Here is a 26,939-nt window from a genome sequence, read left to right as displayed (position 1 = left end):
TGGCTCCCGCCACTCTCCTGGAATCACAGCACCTGGGGGAGTCTGCAAGGGATGGGGTTGTAGATCTGCAGACAGACTCTTGGGGAGCTTGCCATTTCCTTCACGGCAACTCTAAGAAAGAGGAAACTGGATCTATGGCTCCATCAGCCTCCAGTCTGCAACCTAACGTTCACTAGATATGCCCGCTTCATAAATAAGAAAAATGAGGCTTGGGGGTTCGCCACCTCTTCTGCACTGGCAGGCAGCCTGGCAGGACTGAGATGACAGCAAGTCCTTGGGTATGATCGAGGTTCTCCTATGGGCATATAAAAGGCCAGGGACCGCGGAACTCAGAGCCTGCATATTGGGATCCTCCGCTCCCAGAGTTAGCAGGATCCTAAGAGCCACAGGCAGGAATCTGAGTGTTCAAGCAGTGTGGGGCAGGAAGGGGCTGAGCGGAGCACCAAGTGCACCCAGCAGCAAGCAGAAGCTTATGGCTCCGAGAGGCAGGCCGGGGCTTAGACTCTACTGACAAGAGATGCCACGGTACCTCATTTGTCGCGTGCCGTTTGCGTAATTAGACACATTGGTGGTAGCAAGCAGACTACCACTTGGGCTTGATGGATTGGGGACTCCACAAGGCTCGGACCACATTAATCACGGAAGCCAGAACTACGGAGCCATTTTTCTTACAGGCGTTGTCTAGTTCTTACCTGGGATGGAGGGAGTAGGAATGAGGAGGTGTGCCTTCCAGAGCCTTAGGCCAGCCCTTTCTTGGCCTTCTTGGTGGAAACCAGCTAACCTGATGTTCTTAAGGAGCCTCTCAGGATGACCTAGCAAGTCACAGGGCCTACACTGCTTCCTGGCAGTGGGGTTAACAGGCAAGATCCTCCTGGGCTACATCCCAGAGTCCAGTCTCCTAAACCAGCGCATGGGCTACCTCCCAGCCTCTGCATCAGGACTCAGTGATATCAAATGATTATGGACTAGCCCCTAAGAAGGCATGCATGCTCATCTATTGAACCTGTCAATGTTGTCTGCATCATAGTTGTGATTTGGGGGAAGATGTTAGGATGCAGAGATGATCCTGGAGCCAGCTGGACCACCTCTAAAAGCAGCAGCCTCTGATAAAATAGACAGCCATGAAGAATGTCATACCAGGGGAGGAGCGGCGTGAGGGCGGGTGCCAGGGAAAGGTGGGATGCTGTGAGGTTCGGGCTACAAGTCAAAAGATGCAGGCTCCCAGAAATGAGGAAAGACAGAGGCACGTGTTCTCTCCAGAACTTCGTGAGCAAACATTTGTGTTGTTAAGCCGCTGTGTTGGTCATTTGTTATAGCCACAGGAAGTGAGCATACACCCCTTAGCTATCCAGTCTGCTGCAAAGGTCACGGAAGTCAGTGAACAACAAGGTAACTACCATGGCTAAGAGGCTATGGAGACAGCTCAGTGGACAGGAGCACTTTCTGTGAAAGACATGAGCTGTGTTCTAATCCCCAGCACCCACTTAGAGAACTGGGCATGGCTGCGGATCTGTAAGTCACTGCTGTGGGGAGACAGAAACCAGAGGACACTGAGGCTTCCTGGCTCTGTCTAGTTTCAGGTTCAGGGAGAAACTCTATCTCTAGGGAATAAGGAGAGTGACAGTGAAGGGTGTCTGATGTCCTGCTCTGGCCTCCACTTGTGTGTGTGCACACGCTTGCATACACACAAATTCATGTACTCAAGTGTGAGATCCTGCCCAAGGAAACGTAAGGGAAAACTATCCACATTTGTATCAGATATGTGAGTTACTTCACCGTATTGGTATCGGATGATACAGGATGTTAATGTCTCAATAGCTGAATGGAGGACACGCTGTTTATATTATCTAGTTTTTACAACTTCTGCATGCTTGAATTTACTCCAAAATGAAAACCTGGCTATTGTGCATGGTGCATTATCTGTGTATGTGGGTGCGTGTGTGTGTGCATGTGGGGGTTAGAGGACAACCGTGGTTCTCCTCCTCTGCCTTACATGGGTCCCCGGGGTTGAACTCAGGTCACCAGGCTTGCACTGTAAGTACTTTTACTCAGGGAGCCATCTTGTCATTCCCCAACATTAAACTTAAAATTTGTTTTAAAAGAAAGCCAAAGTCCCTGGTTGTCTGGTAGGGACTCTGTCTACTGTCTAGTAGGCAGTAGGTGTGCTGAAACAGTATCACTGGTGGGCTGGCTGGAATGTAGCAAAGGCACAATGATTTGAACATCGGAGCGCAGGGCTATGCTGACCAATTTTATTCGAGTGGGAGATAGAGTCTCACAATGGGGTACCAGCGGGGACTCTCTGCTCAACACTCTGTGTGTGCCTTCTATGTGTCTGTCATTGTCAGTACAGCCCCAAGGGAAGCTCAGAGTCTATGTGGAGCACGTATGATAACAGCCTATTCTGCTGTGGCAACAGTGTTACAATCCAGACAGGGTCGCATTCAGTTCTCCTCAGGAGGTTGCTCTGCAGCTGAGGGGGTTCTAGAGGAGCCAGTCATAAAGGCAGGCGACAGGCAGTGTGAGTCAGCACCCCAGAGAGCAACTTGATACAGACAAAGGCCAGAGTAGAGTGGGAGGGGAAGGGGACAGGCAGAGGGACTCGCTTCCCAAGCGTGGACGGCGGAGCAGAGGCTGAGAGCAGGGACTTGGCCAAGGCCCGGACCCCTGTGATGGTTAATACTGATGCTCAACTTGGCAATGGGAACCACGCAGGAGACACACATACATGCCTATAAGGTCTTTCTACATTAGGTTATTTGGGGAGGACCCACTCTAACTGTGGAAGGCACTATGACATGGGCTGGGGCCCCACACTGAAAAAAAAAGTGAAAGCCAACTGAGCACCGGAATTCATCTTGCTCTGCTTCCTGAATGTGGATGCCATGTGACCAGCTGCCATGACTTCTCTACCACAATGGATTGTAGCTTCAAACCATGAACTTTCCTTCCTCGTGTTGCTCTGGTCATGTTCTCTGTCACTGCAGTGGGAAGAGTCACGGGGTCTCTCCTCTGCTAGGAGAGTGGTGGTGTAGGAGCTAGAGGGGCTGAGAACAGAGCAAACACCAAGAGAATGACCTCTGCCAGGGGCTGAAGGTCCTGAGTAGAAATGCCCAGGTACATCAAGATGTTGCCTTTCTCCTTGGGGACCTCAAGATGGGAGGCAGGAGGAGACCCCAAGGCATCACCCTGGGCTTGTTTTAAAAAGGAGGGGATACCTGGGGTAGTAAAAAAGGTGGGCTCCAAACCATTATGCCAGGGCAGTCTATACCTAAGGTTATATTCCTGACTTGAGTTTGGGATACTGGATGGGTGATGAGCCTCCAATCATGTTGGGACCAACGAGGAAGCTTAAAGTCCCAAGCCATAGTGATGACATGTGACCCGAGCTTGCTACTCAGAAGAAACCAGAAGGTGGCTAGTATGCGAGTATCACCTGCTCACAGGTGAATAGTGGCTGCACACCAGGAGCAACAAGCAGATGGAAGCCAACACTTACCCATGAACACCGTGGACTGAGTGAGGATCGTAATGGTACCGTCCTTCCTGGTGTCTCATGTCAATCGGCAAAGGTGCGTGGAAAGGCGGCAGGAGCTGCTGAGGAACTGTGGAGAGGGAGGGAGAGAGAGAGAGAGAGAGGACTTCAAAAACTTTCCCCCTCCCTGGAAAAACAATTTTCAAAAGGCTTTAAGCTCCATGAATTCCTGAGCGAGAGTGGTCAGGACAAGGGACTCCGTGATGCCTACGCTATCACACACTCACGAAGGGGATGAATAAATAATCAAAGCCAGCCTGAGAATCCTACATCTTCCACATAAAAGATCCCCAGCCGTGCTCTTGACAAAGACAAGCAGCTCAATGCTCTTTGAACTTGGGGAACCCAGCTTGGCCGCAAATCAGGGCTGACAGCGCTGACAGGCTCCGACTCCCGCCAGCTTCTGCCCACCCCGGCTTGGCTGCGTGTGGCTTCAGTAGCGTCAGGTAGCTACATTAGATTCACTGTGCACATGGGCTGTACATGTTTACCTAGAACCATCTGCGAAACAAGGTCAGGCCTGGTTTGGGGGCATTTGCTTAGATAGCTAATTCTCTGCTCTGCGTACATGCATGCATGTGTGTGTGCGCGTGTGTGCACATGTGTTCACATGTATGTGCAGACTAGAGGACGACTTCAGGTGTTGTCTTTGGGTGCTATCCACACTGCTTTATAAGACAAGGTCTCTCAACGGGACTTGGGGTTCACTGATTATACTGGGCTGACTGGTTAGTCCCAGTGACCCACCTGTCCCTGCCTTCCCGGTGCTGGGATAGCAAGCACATCACATGTCACCACTCCAGGTTTCTGACACGTGTGTGGCGACTGCATCCTCATGAGTGCATGGGAAGTTCTTTACTATCTCCCCAGCCCCAAACAATGGTAAACTTAACTCTTTTATCACAGTACCATGGAAGAGAATTTCCTAGCATTCAGACTACGAGGAGCAGCCTTATTTCAGCGCGTCTATCCAGGCACACGGAGCTGTCAGCAGCCCCGATGATGTGAGCGATACGCAGTCAGACCCAGCCCCGTTTCCCTGGCCACCGGCCTTCTGACTGCGGGAAGCATCCACAGAGGAACGGGAACGCTCCAGTCCTTTAGCCTTTTCCCAGCCTACTTGTTAAAAGGCCCTGTTTTCCTAAAGCCTATAATTACGTTTGCCTCTGGGGCACCCAGGCATTTTCTTTCAATAAGCAAAGAGCATCCTGCAATTATCACGATGATTTGTTGAGCACAAGCCAAGCGCAGTCGGGGGCTGACTCAGCTCCGAACTGACACACGCGTGTTGGTGGTTTCAGTCCTGGAGGCACCCGCCAGCATGCGTGGCTGGGGAGATAACTGAGTGGACCCAAATTCAAAGTCAGAAACCACATGAAAAGCCTGGCGAGGTGGTGCACACTCATAAACCCAGCTTTGAGGAGAAAGACAGGAGGATCCCTCGGGCTCTCTGGCCAGACAGCCCAGCCCCACGGCCAGGTCTCAGATCCTAGCGAGAGACCGCGTCTCAGAAAACAAGGTGGACGGCATCTGAAGAATGAACAGAGACTAACCTCTGGCCTCCATGCACATGTGCATGTACAAACATCACCCATACAACACATGCACCTCACATCCGGGAACATGCCCACAAACATCCATTTTCACCACTCACGCCACGAGGCGGTCACCACTCCACCTACAGGACTTTTCAGCACGCTAAAGGGGACCGTCCCCACCAAACAGCCCACCAGTCCCTTTCTCTGACAACCGCCACTCTGCAGTCAGTCTTTGCTAATCAGTATAGCCCTTGTCCTTTTGTGTCTGGCTTACTTCACTCAGCGTATGTCCTTGGGGTTCATCCGTTTGTGGAACAGGCTGTAATTTCCTCCTTTTCAGGCTGAATGCTATTCCACTGTAGGGATGTACCATATTTTGATTGTCTGTTAAGCTGTTGGTAGACATTTCGATTTGCTATCAATTTCAGGGGATGTGGGAGACAGAGTCTTACTTATGTGGCAGCCCGAGCTGACCTTGAATGTATGACAATCCTCTCTCTGAAGATTATCAGCCTGCTGACTGCTGTGATCGTAGCATGAGCTGCCCGACCTGCTTTAACGGGAAGAATTCTCAACGAGAGGAAACTTTCCCTCCCGAATTAAAAGATTACTAATTTAGTGCGTGTGCGTGGTGTCTGCATGTGCATGCGTGTGTGTGTGTGTGCATGCACGCGTGTGCGTATGCATGTGTGCTGCATGTGTACAGGTACCCATAGAGGCCAGAAGTGGACAACCAATCTCCCAGAGCTAGAGTCACATTCAGGGTACAGGTATGGGTACTGAGTACTGAGTCGGGCCCACTGAACTATCTCTCCAGGCTTCTGAAATTTTAACTTCACTGTCCCACGCTTGTGGAGCTCTCCACTAGGGACTAAGTGAACAGAAACCACATCTCTCTGACATACTAAACTGGCAAACCAGACCCAGTGGGAAGCCAGCGGGGGACAATAGGCACTTGAACCAGCCTGGTTCTGGCATCTTAAGCTGCATAGAAGCAGATGGCCTCCCTTTTCTGTGGCTCGTGTCTACGGTCCTCTGTATCACCACGCACAGTTCACTGGCCCACTGGCCCTTGCACCAGCCTGCAGCCCAGTCCCTGGAGCCCTGCTGTAACAGGCCAGCACACACTCGTTCTGTCACACTCAGGCTCACACTCAGGCTCACACCCACAGCCACCATTCAGTCTTCGCTGACCCAACTGCTCATGCGAGTAAGTGAAGGGATGAAGGCTAGCACCGGTTCATCTGAAGTCTTGGATATTTCAGCTCAGTGGAGGTCATCCCCCTCAAGCTCCTGATGGAAGCTTCCAGAAACAAACACTTGCCAAAGCTCTCTGTGAGGATGTTTTAGCTTCTGGCTCTTGAGAGGATTCCCTGCCATACAGAGGCCACAGCAGCCGCCCAGGAACACCAGGAGAAACAGGAAACAAGAGCTACCTTTGGGCTGGGAAGACAGTGCAGTGGGTAAGAGCACTTGCTGTGCAAGCATGAAGACCCGAGTTCTAATTCCTGGCACCTATATAAAAGCTGAGTACGGCCGGGCGAAGGTGGCGCACGCCTTTAATCCCAGCACTCGGGAGGCAGAGGCAGGCGGATCTCTGTGAGTTCGAGACCAGCCTGGTCTAGAGCTAGTTCCAGGACAGGCTCCAAAACCACAGAGAAACCCTGTCTCAAAAAACCAAAAAAAAAAAAAAAAAAAAAAAAAAAAGCTGAGTACGGCCACCTGGCAGCCAGTGCTGTAGGGGATAGGGACAAATGTCCCTGGGGCTTGCTGGTTGCCAACCTACCTCCAGGTTCAGTGGAAAACCCTGTCCAAGAGGGGGAAGTAGACAAGATTCCAGGGCAAAAACTGGGAACTTGCGGGTGAGGTGGCATGGGGCAAAGGGGAAATGGGATGAGAAATATGAGAAGGGGAGGATGGGAGGAGCTCGGAGGATTGGGATGGTTGGGATATAGGAAGGATGGATACGGGAGCAGCGAAGTATATATCCTATCTAAGGGAGCCATCTTAGGGTTGGCAAGAGACTTGACTCTTGAGGGGTTCGCAGGTGTCCAGGAATATGTCCCCAGCTGGTACCTTGGGCAACTAAGGAGAGGGAACCTGAAATGACCCTATCCTATACTGATGAATATCTTGCATATCACCTTAGAACCTTCATCTGGCGATGGATCGAGGTAGAGACAGAGTCTCAATTTGGAGCAACGGTCTGAGCTCTTAAGGTCCAAATGAGGAGCAGAAGGAGGGAGAACATGAGCAAAAAATCAGGACCACGAGGGATGCACCCACCCACTGTGACAGTGGAACTGATTTATTGGGAGCCCACCAAGGCCAGCTGGTCTGGGACTGAATAAGCATGGGTTGATTCCGGACTCTCTGAGCATGGCGGTCAATGAAGACTGATGAGAAGCCAAGGACAATGGCACTAGGTTTCGATCCTAATACATGAACTGGCTTTGTGGGAGCTTAGCCTGTTTGGACGCTCACCTTTCTGGACGTAGATAGAAGGACCTTGGTCTTCCCGCAGGGCAGGGAATTTGGACTGCTCTTCAGTAACGAGAGGGAGGGGGAATGGAGTGAGGGGAGGAGAAGAGGAGTGGGGATAGGGGGAGGGAAGTGGGGGGAGGGCAATATTTGGGAGGAGGGGAGGGAAATGGGAAATGGGGAGCAGGTGGAAATTTTAATTAAAAAAGAATAAAAATAAATAAGTAAAAAAAAAAAAAACCCTGTCCAAAGGAAAAGGTGGAGAGTGAGAGAGGAAGATACCGATGTCCTGCTCTGGTCTTTACAAAATGCATGTGCACCTGCACACACACAAGCACATGCACCAGACATAGATCCACACACATCTTCACCCATACACACACACACACACACACTTAGATCCACACACCTAAATAAATAAAAAAGCCAGCCAGCGTTCAGCTGGCATGTTGAATCTGATCATTCCACACAATGTTTTCATTGTGGTTTTTTATTTTGTTTTGTTTTTTCAAGGAAAAAAAGAAATCCAGATTAAATCATGTCTTTCCAGCACAGTGCGCATGCACACGCACATGCACGCGCGCGCACACACACACCATATGTTATTTCAAAGAAATGTCTCTCTTTTCAAGTTTCTGAGGAAGAAGCTCAAAATGGAGAATGTTCAAAGCCCACGCCCTGTCCCCTGGAAAAATGCACATTTTGCACATTTGTTTTTGATCTTGCACAGGAGGTGGAGTGGAGGTGACTGCCACTAAAAGTCCAAAACTTTTGTATGCTAACTCAAACACCACATGCTCCTTGGCTGGTAGGGTCTGGTGAGGAGACGTTCGTGTGAGGAAACTGCTGGACGGAAGCAGGAAGCAGAAAGAGTCCTTCCCTGGAGGCTGAACTCGTTAGGGCCTCATGACAACCACAGTGGTGAGCGAAGTGGGGTCTTTACTCAGAGAACTCGGAACACGTGAGTCAGGGAAACACAACTAGAAGTCATTTCAGCCACAGGACGGTTCTGAGATAAGTCACATGTGCCATTGAGACACCTCCCAGAGAGGGGGACAAGAGACTACCCACTCGTCATGACCCATAGACTTGGTCCTGTGTATCAGACTGGAGGCACCCCAGCCTTCCAGGCTTGTAGACAGAAGTTTCTGTCCCGCCCAGTCCCACAGCTGTTCAGTCCCAAAGAAACAGAGTCTTATGTTAATTATAAACTTTTGGTCTATTAGCTCAGGTTTATTACTAACTAGTTTTACAACTTAAATTAACCCATAATTCTTGTCTGTGTTTAGCCACGTGGCTTGGTACCTTTTCTCAGTAAGGCATTCTCATCTTGCTTCCTCTGCATCTGGCTGATGATTGCATCTCTGCCTTTCCTCTTCTCTTAGTCTGATCGCCCCACCGATACTGCCTGCCTGGCTACTGGTCAGTCAACGTTTTAGTAAACCAACACAAGTGACCAATCTTTACAGGGTACAAGAGCATTCTCCCACAGCACAGGCTGCCTACGCCCTGGAGAACAGGCACCTCTGAGTTTCCTGCCCTTTCAGTTATGACTACAAGATGGAACCATCTCAGAAGACATGTGTCCTGTGTGAGTGGATCCAAGAAGCTTGTTTCTTTGAGAAGCCCTGTTGCCAGGTACCTGCTAAGCCTTTGCACAACATAGGTGGTGTGCTGGTTGCTCTTCACTGTCAGTGTGATGGGATGTAGAATCACCATGGAAAAACATTCCTGGGTGAAGCTATGAGGGTGTTTCCAGAAAGGTTTCCTGGAGCAGGGAAGACCCACCCTGAGTGTGGGACAGCATATTAGTTTCTGTACTGTTGTTGCGGCAAACATCATGAACTATGCCATGTATAGAAGGAAGGTTTATCTGGTTTATGGGTGCAGAAGGATAACTGTCTACTGTGACAGGGAGACACACGGCAGCTGGAAGAGAAGCTGACAGGACACATCTTGAACAGAAAACACAAAAAAGAGAGAAAACCTGAAAGGGTGTGACTCTAAAACTCTCAAAGCCCACTTCCAAAGACATAGTCCAAACCTCCCCAACTCCCAAAATGTACCACACCACCAACTGGGGACCAAGTACTCAAACGCACAAACCATGGGAGGAAGAACTTATTCAAACCCCCACAGATGGGCTGGGGTCTTGGACTGAATAACAAGCTGAGTGGCAGAACTCAACTCTTTCTGCTTCCTAAGGGCAGATGCAAAGTGACCAGACACCTGTGTTCCTGTGCCCACGTCTTCCCACCACGATGGACCAGACACCTGTGTTCCTGTGCCCACGTCTTCCCACCATGATGGACCAGACACCTGTGTTCCTGTGCCCATGTCTTCCCACCACGATGGACCAGACACCTGTGTTCCTGCGCCCATGTCTTCCCACCATGATGGACCAGACACCTGTGTTCCTGCGCCCATGTCTTCCCACCACGACGGACTAGACACCTGTGTTCCTGCGCCCATGTCTTCCCACCATGATGGACCAGACACCTGTGTTCCTGCGCCCATGTCTTCCCACCACGACGGACTAGACACCTGTGTTCCTGCGCCCATGTCTTCCCACCATGATGGACCAGACACCTGTGTTCCTGTGCCCACGTCTTCCCACCACGACGGACTAGACACCCGTGTTCCTGCGCCCATGTCTTCCCACCATGATGGACCAGACACCTATACTCCCCTTCCCATGCTTTCCTATTGTGAAGGACCAGACATCTATGTTCCTGCTCCGGTGCCTTCCTATCAGGATGGGCTGTAAGCCAGGTCCTTTCCTAGAGAATTTCTTTAAATCTTTTTTCCCACATTGCATTTGTTGGGTATTTTGTCCCAGCAATAGGAAAAATAAGTACTACAACAGGTCTATGTGTGATAAGGCTCGAGCATGTATAAGTGCAGCCTGCAGGGCGATGAGGCCAAGGAAGGGCAGCTGGCTGGAGCTGACTGGCCAGTGTTGTGGTTGTCTCTATGACCAAGGATCAAGAAAGCAAGCGTGGTGCCCTTGATCCTCAGAACCTGGGCAAAAGGTGAGTGGTAGGCACTGTCCCAGTGTGTGGGGGGGTGAGGACTGGCAGAGACCTGACTCACTAGCCAGCCGGCCTAGCCTGACTGGTGAGCTGCAGAGCAATGAGACTCCTTGTCTCAGAGGACGTGAACAGTGTTCCTGAGGGTGACGTCTGAGAACATACACGCAGGTGTGTGAGTGTGCCTGCATATGCACAAACACAGATACATCAGTAAAAGGGTCTTCCTTGTGTCTGTTTTTTTGTTTTGTTTTGTTTTTTTGTTTGTTTGTTTTTCGAGAAAGGGTTTCTCTGTAGCTTTGGAGCCTGTCCTGAAACTATCTCTTATAGACCAACTGGTCTCGAACTCACAGAGATCCACCTGCCTCTGCCTCCGGAGTGCAGGGATTAAAGGCATGTGCCACCACTGTCCAGCTCCTTGTGTCTTAAGTAAAATCTAGGGCAATTATGTTATCACTTCCCTCCAAAGCGAACAAGCCTGGCTGGCAAGACAATGCAAGGAATTCTCACTCCTGTCCAGATGGCTCACTGGGTCATTCTCCTCCTAGCAGAAGGACATGGGTAACAAGTGACACTTATGTCTTTGATCAGAAAAGGTGGTGAAGGAAGATGGCTCAGGCAGTAAAGTGTTTGTCACACAAGCACGAGGAGCTGAGTCTGAGTTCTATTTCCTGGAAAAGGAAAAGTTGGGTGTGGAGTTACATGCCTGAAATCGCTGTGGTGGGCAAGGAGAGACAGGCAGATTCCTGGTGCTCCACGGGCAGTTGGCCTAGCTGAATCGACCAATTCCAGTCTTAACAAATGAGACACTGTCTTAACAAAAAACAAAAGCTGAAAACTAAAAGCAAAACAAGATGCAAAGGGCAGGATCCATAGCTTTGCAGACAGGGGCTCTGGCAAATGAAGCCCTCTTGGTTGCCCATCACATCCTGGGCACCAATCCCCAGACAGCTCAGCTGGTTACTCCCCACGTGCCTCTCCAGTACCTGTGGCCACTGTGTACAGGGTAAAAACGACAAAGGAATGTGTGGGTAGCCGTCATTTATACAATGTCTAGACACGTGGCCTTGGCATCATTAGGGATGTAGCCTCTGGGTCACCTAGACTTTTCAGCACTGTAAAGATGAAGGAGTGGACCAGAGCTGGGAGTCTTCACTGAGCTGGGCTTGTCCTCAGCCCACTCTGCCGTGTGGACAGCCTCCAAGGTTAGCCTGTCAGTCAGGCGGACTCAGGTGGCCGAGTGCTCTCGAGGCCCACGCCTCAGAGCTAGAAAGGCTGGCACTAAAACAGTTAAGAAGCAAGGACACCTCAGTCCTCAAGGCCTAGCGCGCCTGTCTTCAGGGTCTTGCATAAATGGCATGTGTTCCCGGGAACCAGCCACAGGACAAACTGTCACAGGCCCCTGCCTCACAGGATGCTTTTAATATGAAGAATGATGTCCATCTGTCATGGGGAGCAGCAGGGGCTACTCAACCAGTTCTCGTTGACCAGTGGGTCCAGAGTTAGGGACTTTGTGTATCCTTGTTCACGTGTGTACATGTGTGTGTGCACATGCGTGTGTGCGAGTGGACAGTCTCTGGTGTCACTTAGACACCATCCACATTTCCTCCTTTCTTTCCCTCTCTTTTCCTTTTGATCCTCTTTCCCCTTTCCTTCTTTGCCACTTTCTCTCTCTGCATTTGAAGCAAGGCCTCTCACTGGGACCTGGAGCTCAGCCATCAGGCTTGTCAGGCTGGTCAGTGAGACCTGGCAGCTGCCTGTCTCCACCTCCCTAGCAATGATGTTACAAGCACACACCACCAAGCTTAGTGCTTTCTCAGTGGACACAGGGCATCAAACCCAAGTCCACATCCTGCAAGGTAAGCATTTGCCATCTGAGCATCTCCCCAGCCCCGGGTTAGGGAATCTTAAGGTCAGAAGAAACATTAGATAGGTCAAGCCTGAATATGCGGGGCAACTGTCTAGTTCGTAGAACCCATTTCCTAGAAAGCTGTGTGATAGCCCCAGAACAAACAGCGGATGTGACGCGTAGGACTGTAGTTCTAGGGACTCTGAAAAGTCCTGACTCTATAGGCAGAGCCAGCGCAGCTGCTAAGGTGCTTGTCTCACAAGCACAAGGACCAGAGTTTGATCCCCTAGAAGAACCCACGTTAGAAAAGTTTGGTGTAGTGTCTGCTTGTAGTCCTATAGCTGGGGAGGCAAAGACAGGCAGATCCCCAGGGCTTGCAGGCCGGCCAACCTTGCCTCCTTGGGGAATTCCAGGCCAGTGAAAGACCCTGAGTTCCAAAATCAAAGGTAGACAGCTCCTGGGAAATGACACTTGAGGCTGTGCTCTGGCTTATACACACATGCATATAACATGGGCATGCACAGTTCACACACACACATACACACACACACGAAGGGAGGGAAGGAAGGAGAGGGGGGAGAGAGACGAGAGAGAGAAAAAGAATCCATCCAAGTTCACAGACCTGAAAAAAAGCAGTCAACAAACTGGGGCCTGGGGTCCCGTGCTCCTTGCACCCACTGCAGAGGCGGAGCTTGGTAAACGAACTTGGTGAAGATGTGGTCCCAACACCTTGCTCCTTGTGCCTGTGACCGACTCCCTGTTTAACCCTCTTCATCTGGCTGTGCGGCCAGAGTCTGGGGCATTTGGTCCTTTCTAAAGGACATCTGTGACACCCCACTATTATGTCCCCGTGAACCACATTGGCATCAGTGGCCACGGTGCTTGCAAGAGAAGCTAAGCTCCCAGTGCGGAGGAGCCAGGTGAAGCCCTGCCAGCTCACTAGCTGACCAGACAACTCAGGCTCATCAGTGCGTTCCAGGTTATGAGACACTGTCAAAAAACCAAAAAGGTGGACAGGTCCTGAGGACCCACACCTAAGGTTGTCCTCTGCCTCCAGACAGATATGTACACATGCTTCCACATACATGTACTCACACGTATATGAACAAGCACACACACACAATCAAAACATCGGCATGGGAGCAGTATAAAAACTGTTAATGAGACATTTTGTATTCTTTGCTCCACTAAGTCGTCAATATCCGGTACCCTTCCTTCCCTTCTGGGCAGCTTCCTGGGTCATATCACCAATATCCACTGGTCACATGCAGCTTGTGGTTGCCACATCCAAGAGCTCAGGCCTAAGCAGTTATCACCATTGTCTTTGCACGCTGATGGATCTCTAGTTCAGGCTAATCATAAGTCTATCAACACATAAAACATGGGAATGAGAATTCCCTCCACCCTCAGTCCTCCCCCCCAAATCTTAGCTTTCTATAACTTCTTTTATGTCACTTAATTAAGGTAATAAAAGGTTACTATTATAGTCACCATGCCTTTCCTTCCCCTCCCTCCCTCCCTCCCTCCCTCCCTCCCTCCCTCCCTCCCTCCCTCCCTTCCTCCCTCCCTCCCTCCCTCCATCTCTTCAGTCACGGAACTCACAACTCTCTCAGGGCTTGGAGGACGGTTACAGAGTGACACTGTGACACTCCTTCTAACCTCCCACACCCTTGACCAGGTCGGCCAGTGTTGGTCAGTGCGGCCTGCCTCCATCCTGATTGGATCACTGCCCACTGCCTTCCTGGCTAGCTGGGGTGTGCTCAAACGAGGCGGTGGGTGTGTGGACTCCTGGGGCTGTGGAGATGTGTCAGCCAAGCCATGCAACATGTCCAGGAGCCCAGCTCCTAGCTGCACCACACCATGGATTGAAGCAAGCGTCTTTCTAGTATGTGCTATTCCCACCAAGCTTCCCCGATTCCATCCCGCTCATTCCTACCACCCCCGATAGAAATGGTGGTTTCCGCTAGCAGGGGCAGTGGGGGATCCACCAGCAACCCTGGAGTCTGCTCCACAAGCCCTGTAAAGAGTTCGTCCTGCATGAAGAAATTAAGGCATGGAAACATGGCCACAGGCTGGCCAGATGGCCCAGTGGGTAATGGAGCCTGTGGCCAAGGCTGATGATCCGAGTTTCAAACACAGAACTCACAAGGTTGAGGGAGAGAACCAAAACTTCCACAAGTTGTCCTTTGACCTCCATATGTGACCTTGACATGCACAAACCCATGTACATACACATAGACAAATAAGTAAGTGTAACTTGTTGTAAAAAGAAAACATGGCCATTCGAGCCAACCTATCAAGCAATGTGGTTTCCAGAACCTTCTTCCTGGAATAAGACTATAAAGAAGAGCCATTCCAAAGGCTTCCTAGACATCAAAAAGCCTTTGGCAAAACAAAATTTTGATGAGCTAAGTGTGTGAATTAAAAACAGATGAAGCTGACTTCCTATAAAATAAACAGGACTCGATATCCAGGGAAAAACTCCTCATACACTGGGACTGGGGGCTGGTGGAGTCTCCGGAACTCCAGCTCCCTCACAGAAGGCTTCTGACAGCAGGACTGTGTGTGTCACATGCTGGCACTCTCCCGAATGTGTCCCTTCTTAACGCATTGATCCCCACAGCCCTCAGACAGGAAAGGGTTAGCATTCACCCCATTTTACAGAGGAGGAAGCTGAGGCATGGAGCAGCATGGTGACTTGACCCTCGTCATGCCTCATTAGCGTCATAGCGAGGCTCAGAGATTCTGATCCATCGTCACAGGGGGGATCAGACGGTGGCATCTCTTCTGTGACCACTGTGATGGTTAGCTCTGTCACTTTGATATTACTTATGGGCCTGTGGGAGGCACCACTCTCTAGGCAGAAGTCTTGACTGGTATAAGGATGAAGAGACCTGGCTGGACAAAAGCAAGTGAGCATGTGTGCAGATTTAGTTCCTTCTGCTCTTGACTGTGGATGTAGCCAGCTGTCTGAGGGTCTAGCCTTGACTTCCCCACAATGATAGACTGTAACCTGGAACAGCAAGTTGAAACAAGCCTGTCTTTCCTAAGCAGCTTTCTGTTAGGTTACATTGTTCCCCAAACAGAAATGAAACTCCCTGGATGGTGGGAGACCCACTGGGTTCTGTCTCTGTTCCACTCAAGACTGGTTTTCCTGGGGGTGGGGAGGGCAGCTCCCTTCTGACATCCCGGGCCAAGTATCGGTGTGACAGGGCCATAAGTGTGAGATGAAGAAGAGGATCACTGACACCCAGACTCCTTCATGGGGCGCCAGCTAAGGATGCCCAACAGGCACGTTACTCTCACATCCTTCCTGTCCACCCAAATAGAACTGCAACCCAGAGCAGGGGGCTCCGTGCAGTGCTTCTGTGTGCCACCAGGTAGGCGACAAAGTGGATGTTAAGTGCAGGAGGGGCCGTCAGGAGCGGTGTTATCTGTTTTCCCCAGCTGTGCTCCCGGTGCCTACTAATAACCTCCATGGATCATCCTGCTTGGCTCAGAACACCTCCTGACTGGCATTAAAAATGGGCCTCTTTCCTGCCCATGGCTGGGTGCCCCTGCAGCCCACGTGGGATGCCCGTGGTTAGCATGCTGCTTCTGTAATTAGGGCTCTAAGGATGGCAAAGGGCCCACCTTGGGTCCCCAAGAGTGATGGCAGTTCAGAGAAAGCACCCACCTGGGCTTGCTCTGATTAATGGCAGGCCCCATTAATAGCCCTGCTTAACACAGGAGTTTGTCAAGATTAAGTAATTGCCTTAAACAAAAACTGTATTATCTTTTAAGGGCCTGGTGAAGGATGGCTGGTGCTGGGAAATGGGGTGATGGATGTCTGTGACTCTGTCCACCACCCACCCTCCCTCGTTTGCATAAATTATCACACAGCCCCTGATTTGGGTGAGAAGTCCTGGATAGTGTGCAGACAAGACGGCCAAGCTCGGATCTGGTGGCCACTAGGCAACTCCAACCACATGAAGGTGCTCTATGCCTCTGGGATGCACCAAGTCTCCTTGGGAGAGGTGACCTGACCCCCCCCCCCCAAGGAAGTAAAACTTGGGATAGAACATGGGACGGGGAAACCACTGCATAGGCAAAGTGCAGGAACACAGAGACGCAGGACCACCAGCCCCGTATGTGGCTAGCAGGCTCCACATACAGTTTGGAGTACTGTCACGCATGAGCAAAAGCTCTCACAGACTCAGGAACTTCCTAGGAACACATCAGAAAAAAGGGGAAGAGACTTGTGCTGTCCCTCCCCCGTGGGGATCTATAGTCAGCCAACAGGTGATGGGGGAGGGTAGACATTTTATTGTCTTGAAGTTGCTGGTGAGCAGTGCACACTTTTGACAGGATCCCTCACCCAAGCTCCTTTTAACAACCCTATGAGGCCACCGAAAAGAATGGGGAAAAATCATGAACCTAGAAGAGGGATTATTGGGAACAGGAAAGGGATCGGTGGGAGCGAGGGGGCCAAGAGATGGTAATGGATAGTGAACATGATCAAAACACATGTACATGCATGAAAAAACCCCAATGAACTCATTATTAGATGTGATCGATACCCACTAAGGAAAATGTTAAGGAAGAATGCATATGAAGGCTTGTGAGGGGCCAGCTGTAGCCAAGGCTATGGGCACAGCTTGTGGCCCAGGATGAACGAAGATGCTCCTCTTGTCAACCGGGTTTGCAGGTGCAGTCTGGACCACCTAGTCTCCAACCCGCCCGAGTGCAGTATTCCTGTCTGAGCTTCTACATTCCCGGTACTTGCTACAAGTTCCCTCCAGGGCAACTCTTTAGAGCCAGCTGCATCAGTGACAGGGACAAAGGATGTGGGGATGGAGCTAACACAGCAGGACTGACCAGGGAGGGAGGCAAACAGAGACAAGAGCTGGACCTAGAAGGGGGGTCATCTGTAAGTGTTCTGGGAACACTACCCAGGTAGGGCATTTTGGGTAAGACCATGCCCTCCCCATGTCACTCAAAAGGCAGAGGGTATATTTGTTCCTAAGAAGGACTGACGATGACCCACACTGCCATCTATGGCTTCTGGTAGCGTAGGGGATGCCCTGCTAAGAACTTTAGCTCTTCCCAATAGGCTGCAGAGAACACACCCAAAGTGTTTCTGGGGCCATTAACGTGCTTTCCAGGCAGAGGAGGGTGGCTCTCCTGCACATGGCTTCTCCCTTGGTCTGCCTACTGTCATATACATGCCAGGTGGGTGACATTTCCCCTTCCTTTCCGGGCAAAATATGATTCCCAAACCAAGCCACCTGCGCAAGTTTCTCCAGGCAGAGACACCAGAAGATCTGGGAGCTGTTCCCATAACATCAATCTCCTCCAAACCACAGCTCCAGAGCAGACGCCTGTGTGGCCTGTTAGTGGAAGCTGGGGCCATGCCCGAGGGAGCCATCCCTCCTAGGAAGGGTACACAATGCCCTCTCCCTCCTCCTAGATGTGCAGGGCCCCTACTCCAGCACAAGCCTTTGTGGCGGTCGGGGGTGGGGGTGGGGGAGCAGAGCACAGACTTTGAAAACAACAGCTTTGACACACACAGCGAGGGCTGCACAAGGTGTCCCCTGTGGCTGCTGGCCAGAGGTACCGTGGAGCGCTCGCTCTCTTCTCTGTCAGTCTACACACGGCCTCCACGCTCTGAATGCCACTGGGCAGCCCCTGAGTGTGTGCCTGCTCCACACCACCCAAGCCAAAGGGGACAGGTGACAGAAAGCTCTGCTGACCCCAGCACAACACAGGGCAGATCAGTCACTGGGTCCTGTATGGAAACAGTGGAGCGTCACCCATACCACACTTCACGAGGAGAGTCTTCTGGCTGCCCCCTGACCTCTCACCAAGAACGAGACGGACGATGGATAAGGATGAAGGCAGCACCGATCACACACGCACTGTTCATATGCATCCTCGCAGTGAGCAGCTACTGAACCACAGTGACAAACCAATCTCAGGTGCTTCTGCCAATACATGATAGGCCTTCACGCCACCTGGGGTCCCCTGATTTCTGTCACCACTCCTCTTCTACGAATGGAGGACTAAGTTACCCACACCACAGCCTCTCTGAATCCCAAGAATTCCCTGGCAGCCCCTGGGACCAGCAGTGAAGTCACACAAAGGTAGCAATGTAACATAACAGTATTCATGCTTTACTTGGCTGTCAACATACCTGCCCCTCTCCTAAGCCAAGCTGGTAAGGTGGAGGATACCCAAGGCACAGTCCCATTCGAACTACTGGGATGCTGTACAGGGAATGCAGCCACAAGCTGCTGTGGGTTCTGCCCCCTTCTCCTTGTGCTCCTTCACAGGAACTGAGCATCCCTTTCACAGCCCCTTACCACACACCCTAGGGAGCCCCAGGCTGGCAGAAATGACTGCTAATACTCTCAGGCACATTTACTGAAAGCCTTTGACACAGAGGGTATTTTTATGGGATAAACACCCCAGCGTCCATATCAGCTGGCAAGTTTCACTGCTCACATTTCAGCCCTGCAAAAAGCCTTTTTCAATCACTGCTGAGGCGAACGATAAACTTTAATGGCCCAGAGAAGCCTGAGGCTCTCTGTCCTTCCCACTGCCTGGCCCAGGCGGCAGGCCTCCCTCCTCCACTCACCCTGCTGGGCCAGAGGGAGGCATAGTATAACTTTCTTCTCAGCCTCATGATGGCTTTAACTTTTGGTGGAAGGCCCCGAAAGCACAAGACTACCGAGGAACTAACAAACAGCAGTCCCCAGCTCAACTCTAGCTGCAGAAACCTAGGCGCTATTCTCTGTGTGATGGATACGTGGTGTGTGTGTGTGTGTGTGTGTGTGTGTATGTATATATATACTTGTATGTGCAGGCATGTGTGCAGAGGCAGAGACTAACTAACATTGAATATCTTCATCAATCATTCTCCACCTTCTTTTTAACTGTTTTGTTTGTTTATTTATTTATGAGCGTATGAGCTTATGCAAGTTATACAGGTGTGCTGGCTAGTTTTATGTCAACTTGACACAAGCTGGAATCATGTGTGAAGAGGTCACCTCAAATGAGAAGATGCTCCCAGCAGACTGGCCTGTGGGCAAGCCTGTGGTACATTTTCTTGATTGATGATTGTTGTGGGAGGGCCCAGCTCACTATGGATGGTACGATCCCTGGGCAGGTGGTCCCGGGTACAATAAGAAAGCAGGCTGAGCAAGTCATGAGGAGAAAGCCAATAAGCTATGATCCTCCATGACCTCTGCACCAGCTCCCGCCTCTAGGCTCCTCTTCTGTGGAGTGTCTCCCACTTTCCACTCAAGGGAGTGTGATCTGAGAGTTCCAAGCCTTTCTTTCCCAGGTTGCTTAGTCACAGCGAGGCATCGCAGCAGTAGAAACCCTGGCTGGGACAGTGGGTGTGCGCAGGCTACGGTGGACACACAAAGAAGAGGACAACACACGGAAAAAGGTTCTCTCCCTCTACCATGTGGTCCCAGAGAGCAAATCTGAGCTGTCAGGTTCGATGGCTAGCACCTTTCCTCATTCAGCCACACTGCCTGTCCTGTCGCCTTAACTTTTGAGAAAGGTCTTTAACTGACTCTGGAGTATACTGACTCAGCTAGATTGGCTAGCCTATGAGCCCCAGGGACAACCGTCTCTGTCTCCCCAGCACTGGCTTACAAGCACGAGCCATCATAACTGGCTTCTCTACTGTGGGTCAGAAGGGACCGCACTTAGGTCCTCACGCTTCTGTGGCAACAAGCAACTCCCTAGTGTAACACTAGTATCTCAGGGGACTCTGGTAGGCAGTGACCATTGAGAACAGTGCCTTGTTCTCATACCTAGCCTGCCACCCCAGTGATCAGGTACACTCCTGCAGGCCACCAGTAGCACCCAGTCAGCTACGATAGTCACTATCTGATGGTGGCAGAACCAAACTCGGAGGTAAGGTGATCACACAGAGAGCCAGGATGCTTTCCTTTCCCCTGGGGGAGCCATGCTTGTTTGGAAGAATGATCTAGGCCACTACATGGTTAGTGTTTAAGGAATGAAGAGGAATGTGTGATTCAACAAATGAGTGACTTTGCGTGTGGGGTGTGTGCATGGATTTGTATGTAGGGCCAGGGTTCCCACAGCTGTTGATCCTCAAGTTCAGCCCACCTTGTTTTTCCTTTTTTTTTTTTTTAAAAAAAAACAAAAAAAACAAAAAAAAACATGGTCTCTCACTGACCTGTTGATTTTGGCTAAACTGGAAAGAGATCTAGAGATCTACCCGTCTCTGCCTCCCCAGCTCTGGTAACAGAGCCCCAGAGAGCTACCCGTCTCTGTCTCTCCACTCTGGAAACAGAGCCCCAGAGATCTACCCGTCTCTGCCTCCCCAGCTCTGGTTAGAGAGCCCTGAGATCTACCCGTCTCTGCCTCCCCAGCTCTGGGACTGTAAGGGCAGCCTGTCACACCCATCTTCAACAAGGGTTCTGGGTCTTCACACTTACACAGTGTAGTGGTAGCTTGGATAAAAATAAGATAGAAGTTGGTACCAGGGGCTGGGTTATTGTTGTAACAGGCCAGACTCTATTTTGTTTGAAGGGAAATGGAACACTTTGGGACTCGGGACTAGAAATGCAATTGACCCTATAAAATGGGGCTTAATGAGTCATCTTAGCAGGAGCATGGAAGACAGTGGTTCTGAGGGTGATTTGAACTGTGGGGGCCTGGTTCAAGAGGGTGCAGAGGAGATGGATATCAGGCTGTGGCCTAGAGATTGTTCTTGTGATGTTTTGTCAAAGAATGTGGCTGCTTTCTGCCCTTGCCCAAAAAATCTGTGTGAAGCTAAACTGAAGAGTTTTAGATTAACGGCGTTGGCAGAGGAGATTTCCAGATGGTCTAGTATTGATTGTGTGCACATCTATAGTGAGAAGGAGCAAGCTGAGCAAAAAAAAAAAAAAAAAATACAAAAGGTATAGTGTGAGGAGAAAATAAAGGGATTGGTGACCTCAGGGCAAGACCCCAGCCAGCTAAGCTGCCAACCTGTGAAAAGGAATTAAAGAACATCTTAGGGTGGGTGTGGTGGTACACACCTTTAATCCTAGCACTGGGAAGCAGGGACAGGCAGATCTCTGAATTCAAGGCCAGCCTGCTCTACAGATCCAGGACAGTCAAGCTTAGGAAGCTAGGGGGAAACCATCAAAACCAGAAAGCTGATGAAGATGTAATTGAACAAGGCGGCCATATTTCAGCCCTAGCAAGCAGAAGACCTTGGTATCTTCGGTCATATAGTTCTGGTTTCAGAGTCAAAGCTACAAGAAAAGAGTTAAAAGGAATCTCCCTTCTCTACCAAGGAAAGCTGCTGAGGCCAGGCAGGTGGCAGTGGGGTCCCTGCAAGGAGGCCCAGAGAGGTCACTGCAGGAAGCTGTGACAGTGATGTCTATATTACCTCGGAGACCCCAAGATGTTGAAGACTCCAGAGCTGCGGGATAGCTGCCGAAGAGAGCTCCTCACAGGGAGTGGAACCAGCCCAGGGGAAAGACATGCACTGCAGAGAACAAAGTGGATAGGAGTTGGAGATCTGGAGGGTGCGTTGACATCCGTCGTGGAGATGGAGAGTCTGGAGCTTGCCCAGCTGTTTTTCAGTCTTGCTTGCATCCAGTATTTCCTCGTTAGGCTCCTTTCCTCCCCCTTAGCATGGTACTGCATCATCTGTGCCACTGTATGATGGAAGTATGTGATCTGCTTTTCCTTTTGATTTTACAGGGGTCACAGTTAAGAGATTGCATGAGTCTCAGAAGAGACTTTGAACTTTGGACTTTTAAACAGTGTTGAGACTGTGATAGACTATGCAGACTTTTGAAGTTGGACTAAATGCATTTTTCTATTATGATATGGCTATGGGTCTATTGGGGGGTCAGGGAGTTGAGGGTGGTGGTTTGAATGAAAAAGACCTCCATAGGTCCACGGGGAGTGGCACAATTAGGAGGTATGGCCTTGTTAGGAAGTGCGTCACTGGGGATGGGCTTTAAGGTTTCGGAAACTCAAGCCAGGCTCAGTGTTACTCTCCTTTCCTATTGTCTGTGGATCTGGATAGAAGAACTCTTCTTTCTTCAGCACCACGTATTCCGCCATGTTTTCCTGTATGATGGTAATGGACTAAACCTGTGAACTGTAAGCCAGCCCCAATTAAATGTTTTCCTTTATAGGAGTTGCCTTGGTCATGGTGTCTCTTCACAGCAATAGAAACCCCAAAACACAGAGTAAGCTCTTGTCTGTCTCTCACGCTTCCCTCTTTTCTTAAAACTTCAATTTAATCCCTGCTGACAGTCTAGTCCCAGATGTTGCTGTGACCTGGTCTTAATGAACACCTCTCTACCACTCATTTCTTGAGCCTCACTTCCCTTCCTGCCTCAACCTAATCTACTTATTACACACAGTCTCAAACTGAACAACTTAGCAAAGCCCCCAATGGTCCTCCCCCATTCCCAAAGCCCCCTACGACCCTCCCCCATCCATCAAGGCAACATGATTCATTTCTCCTTGGAGATGAAAAAAAACAAGCCCCGAGGGACAATGAAGCACTTCCTTTGAAACTTAGGCACGACGTGAACTCTGACCCCAGTGACTAGAATGGGAACCAGATGATGGGGTTTGGAAGATAAAGCATCCTGCCCTTGCAGTCCGTGGCCTGGGAGGGGCTGTGGCTGGGGAAGCATGCGTGGGGCAGCATGGACGAGTCAGGAGCTCCGGATGATGTTAAAGACCAGCACCAGGTTAATTTCATCTCAGTCCACGCTGCACAATGAGAGAGTGCCTCCGCGGCCTTGTGAGCACGCCATGCTCCAGCCCTCCCTGCTTTGCACCCCTTTGTGAGGGTGCCTCAAACACCCATTCCCCTGGAATACCTAAGACTGGTGGGAAGACTCCTCCTCCTCAGCCAGCTCTCACAGGAAAAGAGCAGGAGAACTCTTTTCTCCTGCTCCGCCCATTATCAGGCTGCTCCGCCCATTATCGTGGTGTGTTGATGCGGTAGCAGGTTTCAAGTCACCAAGACAGACCACTGGGTTTAGACACAGAAAAATGGGCTCCTGAGAGCTTGTAGGAGCTGACTGCCCCACGGCACTGCCAAGGCCGCTTCCACAATCCTTACGTTTCCTTGAGCAAGGACCCATTCTCTTCTTTGCAATGGAAGGGATGATTTTGAGTTCTTGAAAATTCATTAAGATAATTTCTGCTTAAAAATGTAACAAGACTTTAATTTCAATGAGCATATCCAGTGCTGGAAAAACAGCATAAAGTCCACCGCTAGAGGAAAGCTAAGGGCAGTGGAGACGGCCTTACGGGCAAGAGGACCTGAATTTGATTCCCACAGGAAAGCTAAGTATGGTGGTGTGAGTGTTTGTAACCCCAGTGCTAGATGATGGAGACAGGCAGATCCCTGGGGCTCACTAGCTAGTCAGCCTGGGCTACACGGTAAGCTCTGGGCCACTGAGAGAGCCTGGCTCAGGAGAACAAGTCAGAGAGCACCCAAGATTCTCCTTGGCCTGCACACCAACAAACAGATGTACACACACACACGTGCACGCACACACGGACATACACACATACAGAGAGACACACACGCACACACAGACACACATGCACACAGACATACACACATACAGAGAGAGACACGCACACATACAGACATACACACACAAACATGGACACACATAGACACAGATACACACACATACTGATATAGACACACATACACACACACACACATACCTTTATAACCCACTGGTAGGAGTGAATAGTGTTAGCACACAGTAGAACTCTTAGTTTTAACTAAATTAGAATTAACTAGTTCTAATCAAACAATTGGATACAACCTGAAAGTTCAGTCAGAGCCAAGTGATTCGGTGAAGTCTCGACCCAGCCTTGAAGAGTTCTATAGGAATAACGAGAAAAGGGTGCTGCTGCGGACTGGATGTGATTTATCTACCAATGCTCACGTGAAACTGAATTCACTCAGTTCAGGTGCCAGCACCCACATCAGGCAGCCCATACTGTCTGAAACTCCAGTTCCAGGGAACTCCCCAGTCTCTCCTGGCAACGGGGGGCACTGCATACATGTGGCCAGGGCTCCTGCAAACAAGCAGGTCTATGCACACACACACATACCATAATAAAGCACATTTATGAAAGGGGCTGATCCCAGTGTCGTGACACCGGGGCACTGCTCCTCTCATGCGGTCTCTGCACCCTTGCCTTTTTGTCTCCACCTTGCATGGGGCTGTGCAAATCTGCTGCTCAGACTGTGAGTGTGGTGCATGCCTGTGTGCACATGTATGTTTTATGTTTATATGTGTACAGGTGTGCATAGGCACATGGAGGCTGGAAGCCAACATCAGGTGTCTTTTCTAAGCACACACCACCAGATGTTTTTTTAATATAAGGTCTCTCCCTGAACCTGGAGCTCAGCAAGCCCCGGGATCCTCCTGCTGTCGCCTCTCCAGTACTAGGGTTACAGATGCACACAACCACACTTGGCTTTTTACGTAATAAGGGATGCAAACTCAAGTCTTCATGCTTGAACAACAACAACAAAAAAATCCATCTTTCCAGCCCCCAGATCACTTTTCTTTATGAATTACTGGCCTCAGGGGCTGGAGATAGTTCAGTGGTTAAGAGCTCTTGCTTACAAACTATTACTGTAGCTCCAGGACATCTAACACCCTCTTCTGGTCTATGAGGGTACCTGCATACACGCACTCACACACACACACACACACACACACTCTAAACACATAGGTAAGTAAATGATTAGCCTCGGCTATTTTGTTCTTGCATCAGAAAATGGATTAGAACAGGTTAAACCCATACGGAGAGGACATCTCTTTGCCATCTTTCTCCTATGGGTCCTCCCCAGAGATAATAACTGCGGCCCTAAAGAGCCAAAGGAACCACTGACTGTCACCCTCCCCAGCAGATACCACGTCTCCAGCCCAGCCCAAACTGATGGGATAAATCAACAGCAAGGACACTGTCACCCGCCATCCTGATCCACTCAATTTTCCTGTGAATTTAGCAGCCTGCGAGCTTTGTGAGAACCCAATTGTGTCCTGACACTTTTTAAATGATGCTTTTTTAGATCCTGCTATAATTTATCTTTTACTTGGTAGCAGCTCTACTTCCATAACCATTTGGAAGAAAGAGAGAGGGGAAAAAAAACCACACCACACTGACTTGACTGTATTTATAACCGTCCACACTCAGTATAAAACACACAGAAAAGAGATTTGCCAAATGTGAATTCCACGTCAACAGCCCACCTTGGTAAAGCTTGCGTGGTTTTAGTTTGAAAGAAAATACACATTTCATTGATGTTTACAGAGGCAGATGAGTTGAGATGAGGGTAAGGTTGTGGATGTGTGAGAAAGAACACATTTGGGTGCAAGTAAACCCCACCGCTAAGATTCACACTCATCACGAAAAGGATTCCGTTTTCTCTTTTTACTTAAAGATGATTCTGGGTAAGTGTGTGTGTGTTTACATGTGTGCATGTATGTGTGCAAGCGTGGCATTTGTTTGTGTGTGTGTGTATGTATGTATGTGTGCACGTGCAGACATGCATGTGTGGTGTGTTCACATGTGTGTTTATGCATGTGTGCACACATGTGGTTTGTGTTTACTTGTGTGCTGGTGTGTGTGGCTGACTTCAGGCTTTTTTTTCTAATGCTCTCCACTTTACCTTTGAGACAGAATCTCTCATTAAGAAACATGGGATACATGGAGCCAGCTAGACTGGGGTCCCATGGGCTTGACGGGTCCGTTGTGTCTACTCGCCCAGCACTGGTGTTTTATGTGGGTGCTGCAGGATGAAACTTAGGCGTTGATGCTTGTGTAGCTATCCTTGACCTCACAAATACAATGAGGGCCGCGGAAACGGCTCAGTGGGTAAAGCGCTTGCTTCACAATGTGAGGGATCTGAATTCAGGTTCCCAGAACCCACAGGAAGTATGACGCAGTACGGCAGGGCTGAACCCCAGGAGAGGCACAGAAGCTCATGGTAAACAAAGACAGCGATGAATTTAGAACGTGGAGCCCAGCAAACTTCCCATAGTACTCTGAGTCAGCACCCTCCAAATTCCCTTGGGGGAAAGGGCAAGTGAGAAATGCAAACACTAGCACCTCCTGGCCTAGGGAAGGGAGCGCTCACCCTGGGGGCTCCCACAAAGGCCTCCTGTCCACCACTACACTCATTTAGATTCTGCTGCGGGCCCACACCCGGGTTGGATGCCAGCTTGAGGAAGCAGTCAGGTTTGTTCTAACTGGCAGACTCGCTTCCAAGGAGGCTTTCCCATGTGTTACCTGATGTGACCTTCTGGGGCCTCGGGGAGAAGCAAGATGGCCAAAGGAAGGAAGGCGACACCACGCTGGGGCTTTGGGACGCCAGGTAAGGGCAACTTCTCTATAGCTCTCATGCTCCCATACAGTTCTAGACAGGCCACAGCTACTCGGTCTAAGGCCGGGCAGGGTGAGGGTCCTGCAGGGCAAAATCAGGCACAGGT

General features: G+C 50.2%; 1 protein-coding gene across 1 annotated transcript in view; it reads right to left on the bottom strand.

The window, feature by feature from the left end:
• Positions 1-26,939, bottom strand: part of Gli2 (GLI family zinc finger 2) — a 154,358-nt gene that overhangs the window by 55,565 nt on the left and 71,854 nt on the right. Inside the window, exon 2 of the mRNA XM_057770795.1 lies at positions 3,500-3,605. Within this exon, the coding sequence (XP_057626778.1) occupies positions 3,500-3,558 (59 nt within the window). The 5' untranslated portion in view covers positions 3,559-3,605. The remainder of the gene's footprint in view (positions 1-3,499; positions 3,606-26,939) is intronic.

This window comes from Chionomys nivalis, chromosome 5 (assembly GCF_950005125.1).
Source record: "Chionomys nivalis chromosome 5, mChiNiv1.1, whole genome shotgun sequence".
Classification (NCBI taxonomy): domain Eukaryota; kingdom Metazoa; phylum Chordata; class Mammalia; order Rodentia; family Cricetidae; genus Chionomys; species Chionomys nivalis.
The sequence above is the reverse complement of the archived record's forward strand: the minus strand, read 5'-3'. Positions and strand labels throughout refer to the sequence as shown.